The sequence below is a fragment of the Oreochromis aureus genome, linkage group 17 (genome assembly GCF_013358895.1).
Source record: "Oreochromis aureus strain Israel breed Guangdong linkage group 17, ZZ_aureus, whole genome shotgun sequence".
Classification (NCBI taxonomy): Eukaryota; Metazoa; Chordata; class Actinopteri; order Cichliformes; family Cichlidae; genus Oreochromis; species Oreochromis aureus.
Genome location: NC_052958.1, coordinates 26,384,328 through 26,402,357, shown reverse-complemented (window position 1 = coordinate 26,402,357; position 18,030 = coordinate 26,384,328). Strand labels below are relative to the sequence as shown.

At 39.2% G+C, this 18,030-nt stretch overlaps 1 protein-coding gene across 1 annotated transcript in view; it reads left to right on the top strand.

Moving 5' to 3' along the window:
• LOC116329384 (pituitary adenylate cyclase-activating polypeptide type I receptor-like) overlaps window positions 1-18,030 on the top strand; it is a 60,444-nt gene that overhangs the window by 4,476 nt on the left and 37,938 nt on the right. The window contains exon 2 of the mRNA XM_031751385.2: window positions 8,751-8,859. Within this exon, the coding sequence (XP_031607245.1) occupies window positions 8,751-8,859 (109 nt within the window). The remainder of the gene's footprint in view (window positions 1-8,750; window positions 8,860-18,030) is intronic.

Here is an 18,030-nt window from a genome sequence, read left to right as displayed (position 1 = left end):
CTTACAGTAAGATAAACATGTGTCCTTTTCAAGTTTTTTTTATTTGAGCTTAACAATGGAGTAAAATATAACTCACATTAATCTAAATACCATCACAGAGGCAAGGAAGCACCCTGACTTTCTTTCATCAACTACAAGTGCATGGATTGAGCTGGAGTTCTTTAAGTATTTCCCAAAGCCTTAGATCACAATTTTAGCAAAAAGTTTCTATCAAAATATTACAGATCTTAAACTAAGTACAAAGTGTTAAAGAGAAAATGACAAGGGCTGGTCTATGGATCTATGGGTTAGCTTTAGATGAAGCTGGGTTTGCTGTTTCAGTTACAGTCTGTGCTAGCAAATTATCTGCTGTACAGACATGAATATGAACCCTTAGTAATAAAGCAAACATGCATGTTTACGAACATATGAGATATTTAACAAAGAGGACAGACACACAGACTCAGAGACCAGTGTTAAAAAAAGGAATGCTAACAAGTGGAACTGACTAAAGATTGGCTGGAGGCGCCTGCAATAATGACCTGTTTTAGACAGTGATTGGATTTAAATGACACCACAGCCACATAAACTGCTGCCAGTTAGGATGGAGAGTTACAATAATTAAAGTGCTGCTCAAATGACACTCATGCTCTTCTCTCTGAGTGAGTCTATTATTCGGCATCTGTTAAAGGAGAGAAACCATCAGCGAGGTTGTGTTGCTCATATGAGCTATTCCAGGTTCACTGCACATCACTACACTCGAAACTGACACCCCGTGTGGCTCCATCAGACAGTATGTCATGTTACGATCTTGCTTGTATAAAGGAGGTTTGTTCTATAAGCCTACAGGGCAGATAAGAACGCACTGTCTTGTGTCACAGTGAGGCTGTGCTGCCAGATCAAGTCTTCAGCCACGCGCACTCATGTGTTATTCCCGGAGGTTTGAACTATATGATGTAGGAGTTAACAGGCCACCCAGATGGAATACGTTACGTTAATATTTTCACTGTGAATTCTCCTCCCTCGTGTACAGTAATATTTTTAAAGGGCTGATAGAAACAGTACTTAAAATAGAAAATAGCTGGTGGAAAGACGGGCTTCTATGTTTATTAATGATGGAACATAAGAAGAAGATTTTTATACAAGGATTGTAGTCTGACATCTAAGGCAGTGCTAGATAATTATGTGATTAAAACTAGTTGAACGAAATACTGGAAAAGTTATGATAATTATTATGCCAGCTCACGTCAGAGCACCAGTTTACTTTCAGGCATGTGTCCTGACACACGTTACCTTCAACCTGCACAATTGCATAATTCTTATATACACAATCGTGTAAGCTTTTTTTTGTTGACTGGTTTATACTGTATATTTGGAAATGTGTAAACTGGTGCCATCAAAGGAATATGTCCCGTTGTAAATCATTAACTCACCAGTTATAATGCATTAGCTGAATTCTTGCAATTTCTGGGTAAAATAAAACTTTTTTTTATGGCAAAAACAACAATTTAGCCAGTCACCAAATTGGTTCATTTAGCCTCATTTACTTGTATTCATCAAGAACTATCATGCAGCCGACCCAACCTATTGCCATCTGGTGGCCTTAATGTGAAAAAATGTAGATGTAAATGTAAAATCGACTAGTTCTTATATAGCACTGTTTTACTCTAACCACTCAAAGCACTTACAGAACTATAAAGCATTTTCTATGCTTGGTTTTTCCTCTACATAATTACTTTTTATCAAACAATGATACTCTGATGGACGCATTCGAGAGCAACTTGGGGTTAGTATCTTGCCCAAGGATTTTTGCTATGCAAATCCTGATTTAGGCCAAGAAGAGTTTCTGCCCTATAGCAGTGAGTGTCACTGGGTTGCTGTGAGAGCACTGGGTTAAATGTCACACTCCCCTGCAGTGTCACCATCTGATCTACAGGCAGGTGTTCCGCTACAGCTTCTTCACACAGTTTGAATCAAACACATCCAAAGAAATTAATTGCATGCCAAAAAAACCCCACACATGCAAAAAACAAACAAACAAATGAAAAAAAAATATTTCTCACTTGATAGCAAAGTATGACACAAATTTAACTACAGATTTCAGATGCTGTTGGAATCTACATGCACATGTTACTATAATCTCAGATTTTTATAGATCTAAGCTTCTGACGTCCTCCTGTTCACATTCCTGAGAAGGCGTGAATATAAATAAAAATAGAGAAGCCTTGACAGCAAATGTCAACGCTTTGAGAGGAAGTCAAACACCCACATTTTTTGCTGTCATGGGTGCTCGTTACAGTTCATCCCAGGGGTTCATTTCAAGACTCCAACCTCTGAAAGCCTCATCCTAAATAAAAAAGGACTTCCGGCTCGTGGTGCTGCCACGAACAGGCCGCGGCTGATCTTTGGCAAATTCAGTGTTTTCTTATGGTGTTTTACGGGGTATTGTTTTTTGACCCCTCACACCCCTTGTTGACCCCTCACACTCCTCACATGGACTTTTCTCCCTCCTCCCATCTGGCAGATGCTATTGCAGCATCCTCCAGACTGCAAGATAGCTTTTTCCCACAAGCCATCAGACTCCTGAACTCACTACCGGCTCCCCCGCCTCACCCCACACACCCACACAAACCATTAACTGACTCTATTGCACTCCACATACCACTGCCTTGTTGGTCACTTTATTTCACTCAAGGTCACTTTAAATCACTCATACTGTAAACTGTAAAGCTGCTACGTTGGTCACGTTAAACTACTTCAAGGTCACTTTAAATCTCAATTATAAATTGTAAATTTAGACTGTTATTGATCCTTTTTATCTTAAAGTTTATATTTACTCCCCTTACCTTTGTCTTAAAGGGTATATTTATTTCTTACTCTTATTATATTTATTGTTGTTTTTTTTGCACTGAATGGAACTGGAGCGTCGTCATCTCATCTCTCTATATATTGTACGGTATATAGCAGAGATGACAAAGTTTACTTTGACTTTGAATAGTAGATTCTCTAAACCGTCACAGGGAGAATGAAGCAAATATGTGCACTGAGAAGAAGAATGTTGAAAGCATGTCAATAGATAAATTGAAACTTCATTTTGTCACTAAAATCTCAAAAAACAAAATCTGCCTAACTCCGCTGGTGAGATGTTCATTAAATCTTCTATCTTGACCTCATGAAAAAGTCACACAATCAAGTATCAGTAATGTTCCCTTAGGAACCTTGCCTCATCCAAAATAAAAAAGATACAAATTAAAATGTATAAAAGTGAAAACAATCCCTTCCTTTTCATTTAATACATTTTCTTGCCTTTTTTCCACCCATCCTTTGTGTCACTGCCATCTTGTGTCTGCAGTTGGCTATTGTCACTGGAAGCATGCTTGGCTTGGATCCCATTGGAAACTGCAGCTTGTCTCCATTTCACCGGTGTGTCTATGTCCCATTAACAATGGCCTGAGCTTATCAGGCTGAAAGGCTAGCAGCCTTTTCTTGTTCCACTTGCACATTGTGGATAAACCTCTGGTCTTTGACCTCAGACTGATGGGAGATTAGCGTGTGACGCAAACAGCCACTGTTTCTGCTTTCATTGCTTTGAGATCATAAATGATCAGTGCTCTGCGTGGAAACAGAGATGAACAAGTCTCTGATTTATCATGACAACATACATGTTCTCATTAACAGCCTTTTTTCAGAGAAATTTTGATCATCACGGGATAGCCACTACAAGCATATTATTCTATATATATGATGCCTTACTCTCGATAAAATAAAAAATCAAATATTTGAATGAATTTGAATGAACTACTGAACTACTGCTAGTGCACATAATAAAGTAAAAATTTCCTCCATCACTCTCCATTGTCAGTGAATAGTACATATTTTTGGTAATACAGCAGATATTTTTACTTAACTATACAAGTAATAATATTTTGCAATGCTTCACAGGAAGGAGTGCAGAAAGATGAAGATGTGCATGTAGAGTGCATGGAGCTCCAGATGCTGTTAGCATGTTGAAGTGAATAAAAAACCCCCAGACAGATTAAAATTGTAGGTTTTAATTTGGTCCAATTTGTTATGTTAAACAGTGAAAAAAGTGTGCATGCGTGGTGAGGAGGTTGTACTGTTGTTGATTGACTTCCTATAAAAGTGTCTGCATGCAATGGATATGTCATGATCACAAAGACTGGACTCAGCACTTTGAATTGTACAGTCAAAGACAGGTTTATGGGGACACCAGGTGAAACATAAACATATATACAGTGACGGGGGAATAGAGACTCCAGGGAATCCAGGTTAAGTCCAAGAGGAAGGTAAACACATCCACATTCCTCTTCACACTAGCAGCGACTCACTCATCTGAAATTCACAATATATTGAGGTCCACTCACGCTCATGTTCACTCGATGGGGCTGGAGGGAAGCAGGAAAAATCCAAGAAGGTCTGTACATAGAGAGGAAACACACGTTAGGAAACTAGAGAATCACGTCAAGAGAAATCAGGAATCACAAGGAGAGCCTTGGCTACACTAACTGAGGTAAGTACAATGATCCAGCGGAGAACATCAGTCTGCCATTGCCTTAAGTAGTGGCAGGGTAATCCAGAGTCACAGGTAACTGGACTGGAAAGGTAAGGTTTAAGCTGAGATACGTGGAAGACATTTAAAATCAGCATGTTCCACGTTAAATTTAGGCTGGCAGAGACAGGATTAACCATTGGGTCAATCACAAAAGGCCCTATAAATTAGGAGTCAGTTTCCTGGAATCGGTCTGGACCAGGACATACCTCGTGGTGAGCCAGACCTTTTGTCCAGGCTTGTAGGGAGGTGCAGGAGTCTTACGTTGGTCCGCCAGGTTGGTCCTCTAAAGATGGTGGCACCTGGAGAGATGGTGTTGAACTGAAGGAACTTCATGCTCACCTTCGACTGCTGGAAAGAGCCGTGGCTGATAAGCCAGGGACGCTTCAAAAGAAGATAACCCAGTCACCGAAGAGGTGAGGCTGTTGTGGACAAACTCGACCCAGGCGAGTTTGTTGGCTCATTGTGGTTGGAGTGGAGCAGCACTGTCCTGGGATCTGGTTCTGAGTGCTTTACCTCCCGTATGGCCTACTTGACCTCCCAAGGGATCGCCCTGATGGTGCAGGAGGCTGGAAGGATCAGAGACTCCTCTGGAGCTCCTTTTCCAAAGAGGAGAATTGCCGGGACAGAGCTTCAGGCTAGATGTTGTGTGACCTGGGGCTATAAAGGATTGCTCAAAAACCTATGGTTCGCCATAAAACTGTACAGCAGTTCTTTTTGTGACAAATACCTACAACTGTCACTATATAAGATGTCATGAACATTTCTGCATCAAACTGAATCATTTGCATTATAATTGGCTATTTTTGATCAACTACTTTTGCTATTTTATCACTGTGCTATATAAAATTTAGCACTACCTCACATTATACGGTCATTAGTATGAGCTTGTTGTTTAACAATGTTGTTTTTAGATTGTGTCATCAAGATGTTTTCTGGCAAAACAGAGGCAAGCCTTTATGTTCCTTTTGCTTGGCAGTGGTTTTCGTCTTGGAACTGTGTGATGCAGGGCCTTCTAAACATTGACCTTAATTGAGGCATGTGAGGAATGGAGAACTCTGAATGTTGTTCTGGGGTCTTTTGTGACCTCTTGGATGAGTCGTTGCTGCGCCCTTGGGCTAATTTTGGGTGGCTGGGAAAGTTCACCATTGTTCCACATTTTTGCCATCTGTGGATAATGGCTCTCACTGTTTTTTGCTGGAGTTCCACAGCTTTAGAAATAGCTTTATAACCTGAGAAATCTCAGTTACTTTGTTCCTCATTTGTTCCTAAATTTCCTTGGATTGCTGCATGATATCTGGCTTTTATGAATCTTACTCCACTTTGTCCGGCAGGTCCTATTCAAGTGGTTTCTTGATTGAGAACAGGTGTGGCAGTAATCCATCACATGGTGCTGTTACAGTGAGGAGAGACCTTGTCAGCTTCTTCCAGACTCCATCTGAAATGGTGGACCAAAGGCCAACTATGTGCCACAGAGACTGAGCATGGTATACTTGTGGACAGTTTACTTGGTAAATACTGTCAAAACTTGACTTTTCGCAGTAATTATAAATAGTCTGCATATTTGATACTCATTGATAAGCAACGCAATGCTTGTAAAAATAAACAGGCTGTACGTTAAACTATTATGTCTTTGTGCTTCAGCTTTCCTCTTTGCCCAGGAGGCATCCTTGTCAGATGCCCGAACCAACTCAATTGGCTCCTTTTAATGTTGAGGAGCAGCGGCTCTACTCTGAGCCCCTCCCAGATGGCTGAACTTCTCACCCTATCTCTAAGGGAGATGTCAGCCACCCTTCGGAGGAAGGTCATTTCTGCCGCTTGTATCCGTGATCTTGTTTTTTTGATCCACAGTTCGTGACCATAGCTGAGGATAGCGACATAGATCGACCAGTAAATTGAGAGTTTTACTTTTACACTCAGCTTTCTCTTGACCACAATGGACTGGAACAGCATCCACATCACTGCTGCTGTGGCACCAATCTATCTGTCGATCTTCTGCTGTCACTTGCGAACAAGACAACTCTTCCACTTGGGACAGGAACTCGTCCCTGACCTGGTATGAGCACTCCTCCTGCTGAGGACCATGGCCTCAGATTTGGAAGTGATGATTCTCATTCTTACCACTTCACACTCGGCTGCAAACCATTTCAGTGCAAGCTGGAGGCCATCACCCAATGAAGCCAACAGAACTACATCATCTGCGAAAAAGCAGAGCTGAGATTCTGAGACCAACCAAGTGAAAGTTTTCCACCACTTAGCTACGTCTAGAAATTTTGTCTTTTTACAAACAGAATTGGTGACAAACAGCAACCCTGGCGAAGTACATTACCCACTTGAAACGAGTCTGACTTATTGCCGACTATGCGGACCAAGCTCTTTCAATGGTTGTTTAAGGATCGAATTGCCTGTAGCAATGGGCCAGACACCCCATACTCCCCAAGCACCTCCCACAGGACACTCAGAGGGACATGGTCAAATGCCTTCTCCAAGTCCATAAAACACATGTAGACTGGTTGGGCAAACTCCCTTGCACCCTTAAGTATCCTTGAGAGAGTAAAGAGCTGGTCCAGTGTTCCATGACACTATGAAAACCGTGTTGTTCCTCCTGTATCAGAGGTTCGACTACCGGACCAACTCTCCTTTGCAGCAGCCTGTCATAGACTTTCCCGGGAAGGCTGAGAAGTATGATCCCCCTTCTTAAAGATGGGAACCACCACCCCGGTATGCCAATCCAGAGGTTCCACCCCTGATCTACACGCAACATTGTAGAGCAGTGTCAACCAAGACAGCCCTGCAACATACAGAGCCTTCAGGGACTCAGGGCGAACCTCATCCACCCCAGGGGCCCTGCCACCAAGGAGTTGTTTAACTGCCTCAGTGACCTCACCCCCAGAGATAGACAAGTCGTCCCCCTCATCCTAAAAGACCCTGAAGAAAACTGAAGAAAACCATGAATCATCATATGAACATTACCTGATCCTGCTGAAGTGAAGCAGTGCAAAGTTACAGAGGTTTTATTTGAGACACAGCTAAGAGTTTTGCAATTTGTCATAATTTTAAAAAGTTTACATTTCTTCAGTACTGAACAGCAGACATGAGGCTTTCTTGTCTGTACACAATGGTAGACTGGTGTGTAATAAGCAAGCGAATAATGCAGAAAACAGAGATTTTTAAATGGGAAACTGTTCTTGAAGTACACTTAGGGTGAAGAGAGCTGTGCAGGAAGTGTGATTTTGTGTTTGATGGTTGTTGAAATACTTTTGTGAGGTTTGACCTGAGATTCTAGCGTTTCTGGCAAAATACATATATATATTTAAAAATCGATTCAGGATTTTAATGGATCAATATTGCTTTATTAAAGCTAAAATTGATTTTAATCGATAAATCAATTATTGAAACTCACCCATATTAAGAAGGTCCTCGAAGTATTCCTTCCAACCCCCAACAATGTTCTCAGTCGAAGTCAGCAGCGCTCCACCCGCACTATGCACAGTGCAGGTAGACCACTGCTTTCCCCTCCTGAGTCGCTTGACAGTTTGCCAGAATCTCTTCGAGGCAGTCCAAAGTCCACCATGGGAGACGCTATCATGGGGGCAAAAGCCCACTGAAAACACAGCCACTCAAATCCCTGGAACACACAAACCCCTCCACAACGATAACGTAGTGATTCACGGACAATTTTGTTGTTACCGGGGTTATTAGGGTAATAGTGCTCTTTCCTGTTTCTAAAAGGACAGGGCAGACAAAGAGAGGACAACAGATGCAAATATGGCAAACTTTCATCACCTTATCATCTCTGTGTACAGAAGAAGGTGCTCACATATTCCTGATGTTGATGCTCCAGTTTTGTTACTATAGGCTAAAACAGTTAAACTGAATATTTTTTATATATAACTCAAAAAATTGTTCTATGTGGTGAATATTACATTACAATATATCTCATTAAAGCCTTTATTATAAAAAATAAGTAATAGTTTTGGGAGAGGCCAACAACAGGTTCCATATGATATTTCTTTAATATATGGTCAATAGTATAACAAAGTCCAAAACACAAATGGAACAACTACTGAACTACTGATTAATAACATTATCTGCGCCATTATCATGTCATGTAAAAGAAAATTATGTCGAATTATTTCTGCACTTCTGTGTGTCTTTCTGTGTTACTGGACTGTGATAAAGATTTTTCTCTCGCTTTCAGACAGAGGCCATCCACCCAGATTGTGCTCTGGTTGTTCAACACATGAAGGCTGAGGAAGAATGTTATCAGATCCTCGAGCAGGAGGAGAATAACCACTCTGCTAAGACAGGTCAGCCCATGTTTTAATCTCACAATGGGAACAGATAATTTCATGGTAGGAAAGCATTTCCCACTGGTGACAAATATACAGTCTCAACAAGGTCTAACACTTACTATAGTGTTACATTAAAATAGTATTCCTTAGATTTAATATAAGGCAGATAAGCCATATGTTGTGATACTTCCAAACCTTTCAGAAGAATAACCAAAACACCTTTTTAGTTATGATATTTTATAATACTGCTACATTTTCAAAATTTCACACAACACAATGTGCTCTAATGTTTTATAGTTACACCTAAACCATGAGCTGTTCCACACCTTCTCCATACTTTTTTTCTAGCCATTATTCTGGGACAGGTTGAGCTTGATTTAATCTGTCCAAAGAATGCTTTTCCAGAATTGTGCTGGATTTTTTAGATGTTTTGTTAGCAGCGTCCAATTACTTTTGGTCCCTTTAAAAAGAGGGTGGCACATGCACAGGTTAAGGAGGTGAAACTCCTAAACTTCCCTCAAATGAAAGTTGAGTCTACACATTATGTCCATATATAACTATAACTATACAACTATAATTGGATTATGTTTCAGTAAACAGGTAAAAAAACAAAAACAAAGCTTGTGTCAGTGACCAAATATATATGTGGCTAACTGTATGTAAGTGTAAACCATTTACAACAACAGCACTCTGAGAGCTCGACAGCCCCCCCACAATGCTGATGTCTGACATTTGACCAATGACCGTGAAGCATTACATACTAAAATGGTGTATTTTTTTTTTTATCTTTACCCACATGATTAAAGCAGAACTGGCTAAAATAATTGGCCAAAATCATTACATGAGAATTCTGAGCTTTTAAGATATATTCATGCAGTGTGTATTTTTGTGATGATTCTAACGTCACGGAGTATTGTACTGAAAAAAATAAAAAGTGTGTTGTACAGCTCTCTCCATGCCCTTTCATATGATACATTACTCAATATGGGCTCTTGGTTATTTTTTCCAAACTCAGCTTTGATCTTGGGCACTTACAATGAAGGTCAAGGTCAAACGCTTAGCCAACCTAGGTACTCCAGAAACCAGTCTTTGTAGATTGTGAGCAACTGCTCCCTGGTATTCCTTACTGGGCCTTTTCAACCACTGATTGCACAACTTCTGCACTGTATAAATCCTGTCCTCATAAATCATGAGGGGCTGAGAGCTGCTGGGTCCATAGTCGTCACGTTATTCGTGGAAATATCAGTAGTGATGTCATCAGACAGACAGAAAGAGTAATTAAGTAATAATGTTATTTAATGTTGAAGAACAGAAAAATAAGAGGGATCAAAAATTAATTAAATGTTAGAACTTTAGGTAATTAAGGCTAAAGGAGTGTTTTGTAGTTCACTTTTTAAATTGTAAATGTAAACTTACTTTAAGTTGGTATTATTATCAATATTATTAAAAATATTACATTTTTTAATAATTATATTTTTATACATCACTCCAATAGAGCAAGAGAAGATTACTGGATTCACATCTGTGAGGGACACTGGTTTTATGACTGTTAATAGATAAAACAGATCCGGCCTGTGTGCTAAATATGTAACTATTATTTATGATATGCTTTTTTTTTTTTTTTTTTTTTTTTTTTAGGATTACCTTAAAAACATTGCCCTGTTAAAGCTGTTTTGAAATCTATAGGGTAATTATATTTAAGGTGCAATTATTTCAACTAAGCAAACACTTGTACACAAAGTTTTAGCACTGTACTATCAGGGAAAAAACATTTTCAAAAGAAGAAAATCACACTTTCCTCAGCCTTGAGTTAATGTCTTAATTTAATACAGTAACAGATTACAAGTTCCTAATTTTAATTTGAAGTCCTTTTATGAAGTATGTACGTCATTTTCATTTAATCTGATAACATCTACCAATAACAACTAATTATTTTCAAGTTAAGAAATTTTGTGTTAAAATCAAAACAAGGAAATTACTGCTATGCAGTATATATTTTGAAAAGAATGATTAGGGTGGCATAGACAAAAAAATATATATAATCTTACAACCTTCAGAAATGAAGACATACATCTTTTTTGATGGCAGCCGTGCCTTTCTATTTTTGTCCTTTAGACGTCTAAACCTGAGCTGTCCCTATGAACTACTCATTTCCCATCCTAAGTAAATTTAAATCCTTTCCAGCTATAGCTGTCTTTCCAGCCGTTTGCCTACATTGCATGCCTAATTGCACTGCAGGCAACTGGCTATTTGCTGGATTTTTGTTACATGAACTTACAGGGTACTTGCACCTTAGTCATGGGTCCTACAGTGTAACTGTTTGATTGTTTTATGGGTCTTGCAGGTGACTCATTAACTAGGCCTATAAGTACAGGGTACTTACATTGTAATTGTTTCATTGTTTCCTGCAAAAACCTGACTTGTTGCTCGCAAATTGTACTTAAGTACAGGCTACCTGCGCCTTATTTGCGGGTTGTGTTGTAAAGTGTTAACTGTACCAAGACATTCTTAATAAAAATCTGCTGCCATTTGCCAGGATGATGAAGATAAAATGGGGATGGAGATTTCAGCAAGACAATGATCCCAAACACACAAGAGAAAAAGAAAATAAAGCTGCTGGAATGGCCCAGCCAATCACCTGACCTTAATCCAAATCTTAAGAACTAAAGCTCAGAGTTCATAAAAGGAACCTTCAGGATATTAAGACTGATTGTGTCTTCGGCCAAAATCATACCTGAGCAATGCATGTGACTAGTATAGGATACCAGTGCTTTGTAGTGTTATGGACTCCATACTGTGATATTTCCTATGTAAATTAAAAGAGAGAGAGAGAGAGAGAGATCTTATGGAGCATAGGCATCTACTTCTCAAGCATGTGGCTGAGCAGCTGTGGGATGACAGTCTTGTTAAAAAATAAATCTGAAAGAACCTGGAAAAAAATGAAAATGATCATTTTTTATGTTGGTCTGTGGAGCCTTTCCCACGCTAGGACTTTAGAAAATGCTGGAATTTCTTTCCGTTTAGGAAATGAGTACTGTTGATTTACGTAGTCCATGTTTGTCTTATAATGTCATGAAGCAACACACAGTGATTTGAGGTTAGTGGTTATCTTCTGGTTTTTCTGGATTGCTGTTTCCTTATAGTGAGACAGATAGTTTCAAAGATAGTTGACATCTGGAAGGTCAAAGAGGGTGTCATCCTCAGTCATCCTCTGGCAGAGCATGTGTTCCAAATCAATCCTCCATGTGATGCTCACAATGCTGAGTCAGAGATGGCTGTGTTGTTTCAAAGGAGAAAGTTGCATGTTCTGTTTCCAATTGTTAAATTATAAGGATGATCTTGTAATGTCCTCAGAACTGTTTTCGCAGTCAAGTACTTTCCATATAGATACTAATTATAAAATATGGGCTTAAGTTACGTGAAATAAACTATCGTTTGCAATTACACAATCCACACTTTAAAGCATCAACTCAAGTATTTAGCCATAAAGTATAAAACATGGACATACTTTCTCAGTCAGAAAAATGAAGCCAATGCAAAAGTACCTCTTGTCTGTGAACTCTGGTGATGTTATGGGGTCAGTCTCCTGTTTGGGGTCATACTAAATAAATAGTTCAGTTTGTTTTGTAAATCTTTGTCATACCATGTTTCAAAATGATGGATTGATTGTGGTATGAAACACTCGTTGGCCAACAATTTGTCAGCACAAGCCGTTAGCCAATGACCTGGGGCATCATGGTTAGAGCTGGCACACCTTGTTTTTCTGTGAGGGGCAGGACAATCACATCTCAAAGCTTCAAAATTAGCATTCTGTGCCACCAACATGTTGTTTTTCTAATGCCACAAGTGACCAAACCTGTCATTCAAAGCAGCCACACTTCTAATAGTAATACTCAAATACTGTAAAAGCGTGATTTAAAAAAAAATAAACAAATAAATAAAAGTCGCCAGCTTTACTATTGTTCGGAAGGATGATAAAATGTTGTTTAGCTGAGAGTCCTTACCTAGAGCAAAAAGTTTAGATAGACGAAAAGGGTTGTATATTAATTGAAGCCCCATGCATACACAATATACTATTATTATTATTATTATTATTATTATTATTAGTATTATTATTATTATTGTTGTTGTTATTATACAGATTAGAAGGCTTACAAGACAAAATGAAAAGAGAAAAATGAAAAAAAAACCTGAAAATCAAAAGAGAGTCAAAGTTAAATATCAAATACTATATTCTATGCAAATACCAGTTTTAAAAAATGCCTGTCTCAGAGTGTGCCTATCACAAACATGGAGGCTGACAATAAAACTCACCCTTAATCAGTTCAAGACTCAACCATGTTTTTCCACAGCTGGCCAAAGGAGAACCTTTAAGGGAATGTGGATCAGGATGAAAACACAAAGAAGTGGAGACAGGAAAGAAATGTGCATTCGAGCATTTTTATGTTTGCTCATTTCAGGAGATGTTTCCCTTAAGCATGGCTATATTTCAGGATTAGATTTAGTGAAGTTAACATCACTGCATTTGTCTTTCACTTGCAGTTATAGAAAATGAAAATGAAAAAAATGGAGGTCACAGGTGTGGATAATAACACTGATTATCACTCTGTTTTCTACGTTTACATGTGGACGGAGATATTTTTCAAAACTGCATGTGTGGACGTTGCCTGGGACAAACATGCTATCACAAAGTCAAACACTGTCAAGAAAATGCCAAAGCAACAGGTGGCAATATAATCCTAACCATATAGAAATGCTGGCCAATCAGAAGCCTGGGAGGGAATGAGTAAACAAAGATGGCGCATAGAAGCAGTCTTTCTAAATGGAGGGACAGTAGCTGCATGTGTATGTGTAAGCGTGTAAAGACTGCAGAAAGTAAGATTAACAGCAACAGAATTTTGTTTATATCCCCTATTGTAGAAATTAATCTCACGTAAACAACAACATTGCGCAGAGCATGACGTCAAAAAAGGCCACACCTGTGACATTGCCTGACTAAATCTCCGTTTTCCTTGTACACATGTGAACGCAAAAACTGAGTTTTCGAAAATCTCCACCGTAGCAGGAGTTTGAAAAAAGAATCTCAGTTTTCAGTGACCCAAAACGCAGTTTATGTGTGGACAAAAGACCGAAACGCATAGAAAAAGCTGCGTTTAGAAAAAATCCGTGTACGTGTGGACAGAGCCCCAGCATGCGAAAAAGTAATGGCACAGCTGAATGAAATAAGGAAGTGAAAAAGGAGATTTGCTCTTTCATTTGAACCTTTACACACAGCTACTCTAGCTGTCCGGTACAAACTGAGCACATGCCGTGGAGAAAAAACAAGTATAGCTTGTTTGACAAGTTTTTTTTTCCTATATTTAATTTAATTACTAAAAACATGGTTGTACAATTTAAAATATAAATAAATGGAGCAATATGCAGGATCCTTGTACAAGCCAGCACATGAGTTTTTAGATTGAATCTAATCAGATTATTAAGTGTCACCAGGCACTTCTTTCTGGACTGGGAGGGAGCTGTTAAAGGACTTCTGTGCTTCTCGTCCACAGGAAATGCATCATGAATGAACTCAAGTACATTATTGCCATTTTTGTTATTTACATTACACTGGTTACATGTCAAATTTGCACTGGACACAGTTTAGTTTTGTCCCACCAAAAGACAAGAATGTGATGATAAAAAGCAATGTCCATAACTAAGTTCTTCAAAATTTATAGACCACTCCACTATTTCCTTCCCATCATACGAACTGTTATCAGATGATTGTAGTGCACGAAGAGGTAGACCAAATTTTAAAAGGAGGCCGGGCTTGATAACAAATACGGAATCAGCAATAGTGGGAGGTGAAGCTTAGTTTTCACACTGTAGGCATGACTATGGTTTACTGCAGGTAGGCAGACTGCGGCTGTTGAGCAGGGGAGAATGTGCTGGCGGGTGCGCAGGTGGAACAGCGGAGTCCAGGTAAGTGAGATCAGAAGCAGGTGAGCAAGTGTTTGGCAATGGCTCAATTCTTCTGGAGGGTGAAATGTAACTCTCAGGAATGCTGGAGACCAACAAGGAAACTTAGATTTGTCAGATCTAAGGAATGCATTATCTGAAGTCACTAGCAATAGGTTACGTTACCACAATAGCAGAGACAGTGATCTAGCGAAGAACTGTTGCCACAGCTGATCCTGAAATATGCTGGCTCGATGAGAGAACCCAGAAATCTGACAGAAATCAGAAATCTTGGAGAGGGAGCAAGAAACAAACCCCAGCATGTCCAAATCCTAACAAACATAAGAATAACAAACGATATTAGGAAAGAAACAAAACTGGAACATAAATCATTCTCAAAAATGGAAAGGCAGTGTGTGGACAAAGTGGATTGGACACACACAGGAAAAAATCCCAAGAGTAGTGAGTGTGTAAGGAAGACATAAAATGTGAGGTATTAGCTGTTCTTATTCTGGACTTTGTTGTGAGCAGTTGGATCATCTTGAAGAAAGGATTATACCCAATTTACAGATGAAATACAATTTATAGAGAGAATTAAACATATATCCAAAGAGCCGTGGATGGAATATTAGTTTAAATCTCTTCTTCTCTGCTAGGATTGCCATGTTCAAATGTAAACCTTAGGGGCACTTTGGACAGAGTCGGTACTTCCACATCTGGTTTTCTTTCTACATGGTCAGAAAAGGGAGCTGGTTGTTTTTTAGGCAAGATCACTCACCCTACTAATTCACTTCAAACGCCATGGTAGTTATTCTGCAACAGTTTTTGATTAATTTCTGCCTTTAAAGCCTAAATTGAGAATATTAACTTTTTGAATTTGTTTATTGTCATTATACAGTTTTAATCATTCTTACAGGTTATTCTAGTCCCCAAAATGTATAGCTCATTGGAGGCTATTGTTAAGGCCACTGAGAGAATGTCTTAGCAATTTACCAAGTGCTCAGATCATTAAGTGGAGTGCTGCTGTTAATGTGTGTAGCCAGTGACTGTACTTAATGGTTAGTGTTACTCTCTGAGTAGAGGAATGCAATTCTGGCATTTATGTATTTTCACTTAAACTTGATTGTATTTTATTTTTAATGGGGACCAGTGTACCAATATAACTCTGTATCAAGATGGTACCTTATACATTGTTGCAGAAAGACTTGCAGTGTTAAGCCTTTATTATACACTGTTGCAGACACAGATATGGACACCAAAAGACGTGACTACTAAGTAGTCATTCCTATTATACTTCACATATACAGAACAAGTATTATGAAGGCATTATAGAATATGGGAAAACAGTCTTCAGACTTGATCACTTTCCTGAGTTTATGGTCTCAGTCACTCATTTTGGATCATAATGACTAAAACACTGAGTCCAACTGACCCAAAATTCAAGCCACATTGGCTAATGACTTGATTGCCAAGCCAGTATGCATGTGGGTTTCACTATCAGATCCACTATCAGATCACACCCGGTTTTAAAACACCAAGATGGTAATCTCAAGGCCTCATAATGTTACTTCACAAAGTTAGCTGTCGTAGCTACATCCAATGTCTATGATCAGAATTCACCCTTAAAAGTAAAACTAAAATAAACTAAAAGACGGACCAAGACTGAACTCTTACAAACAGTGTGACAGAGAGGCAAATGCAGGAGGCACATGAAAAAGAAAAGCTCTTGGCAAAGCAACATAGGACAACAATAAAAATCATGGATCAATATTCAACAACCCAAAGGAAGAAGATTTAAGTTTATAACACGAGGAAGGAGATGTAGAGAGTTAATCTGACAGAAGAAGATACATGGAAGAGAGAGATGAAGTGATGCTGTGATGCTACATTAAAAGTTTGATGTACAAATTTGGTTTAAATGAGGTGGGGAGATAGCCAGCAAATTGCAATATGAGTCATGAACTAGAGAAAGAGAACTAGAAATAATGCATTGTATTACATTGTACATTCAATTGTGATCCCAACCGCCATTTATGCCAGCGAGACTTGGAAGGTGTCGGCCTGCATCAACACCAAGCTCGACGTCTTTCAGCAGCGATGTCTTCGCCGGATTCTGAGGATCCGCTACACCGACCACATCACCAACGAGGAGATCCTGCGAAGGAGTGGCACAGTCAAACTTCACAACATCGTTGCACGCAAAAGGCTCCGACTGGCCGGCCATATCCTCCGCATGGATGACGCACAGATTCCAAAAACAGCGATGCACTGGCAACCCCTGAGCGTTAAAAGACCACGAGGACGTCCCCGCAACACCTGGCGAAGGTCATTCCATCAAGACCTAAAGACATCGAATATATCGTTGGAAGAAGCTGAAACCCGGGCACAAGATCGAGCCTGGTGGCGTTCGTTTGCCGCCCGATATGCCACATAAACCATGGGAGGATCTAAGTTTAAGTCTAAGTATTACATTGTTACAAAAACCAGAACAAAAGGCAACGGCTACTAAATGAATAAATACAGGGTTTGCAGTAATTAGAGTGACAATTTGGCAGTCAAGGGCAAAATAGGACATGTAAAGCACACCAAAACAGGAAACATACCACTCACACTGTTACCCTTTTCTGTTTCTTTCAGCTGTCCATTGGCAGATAATTTTGGCAGCTGAAATTTAAAACTTTTTTTTGTTATTGCAAAACAAAAAAACCCCAAAAATGTTTTCCTCCAAAACTTCGGCTTAGGGTTGGTGTACAGTTGCTGTACTTAGAGTTTAAATTTGCTATATACTATTCATAAAATATATATTAATACTACAGCAGTTAGTCTAAAGGGGAAAAAAAACTACGTGAACTGGTTCCTCATGTCTGTCTGCATAGCTTGATGTTTGGGCTATTCCTGCTTCTCCGTTCTGTCACTTCCACCTTTGTACAATCCTCTTATTCTCAATTTTCCTATAGCCAGTTATTACACTATTCAGACCATTTTTTTGTGGAACTCTCAGTTTTACATCTCTTCCTGGAGGTACAGAGCCTTACTCAAAGTCTGTCAGCCATCTGTTAAGTGTAATCATAACCACCAGTATTTAGACTCTGGAGCCCTGTCCCATTTCTTACCTTCATACACTTGCACCATGCTGCTCAGTTGCTTCAGACTGTAAACAGCCAAAATACAATGAACCGCTATTGCGAATGAAAATGTTAGTGAAAACTGCTGGGAAATATAGGTACTTTCTCTACACATTAAATTTAT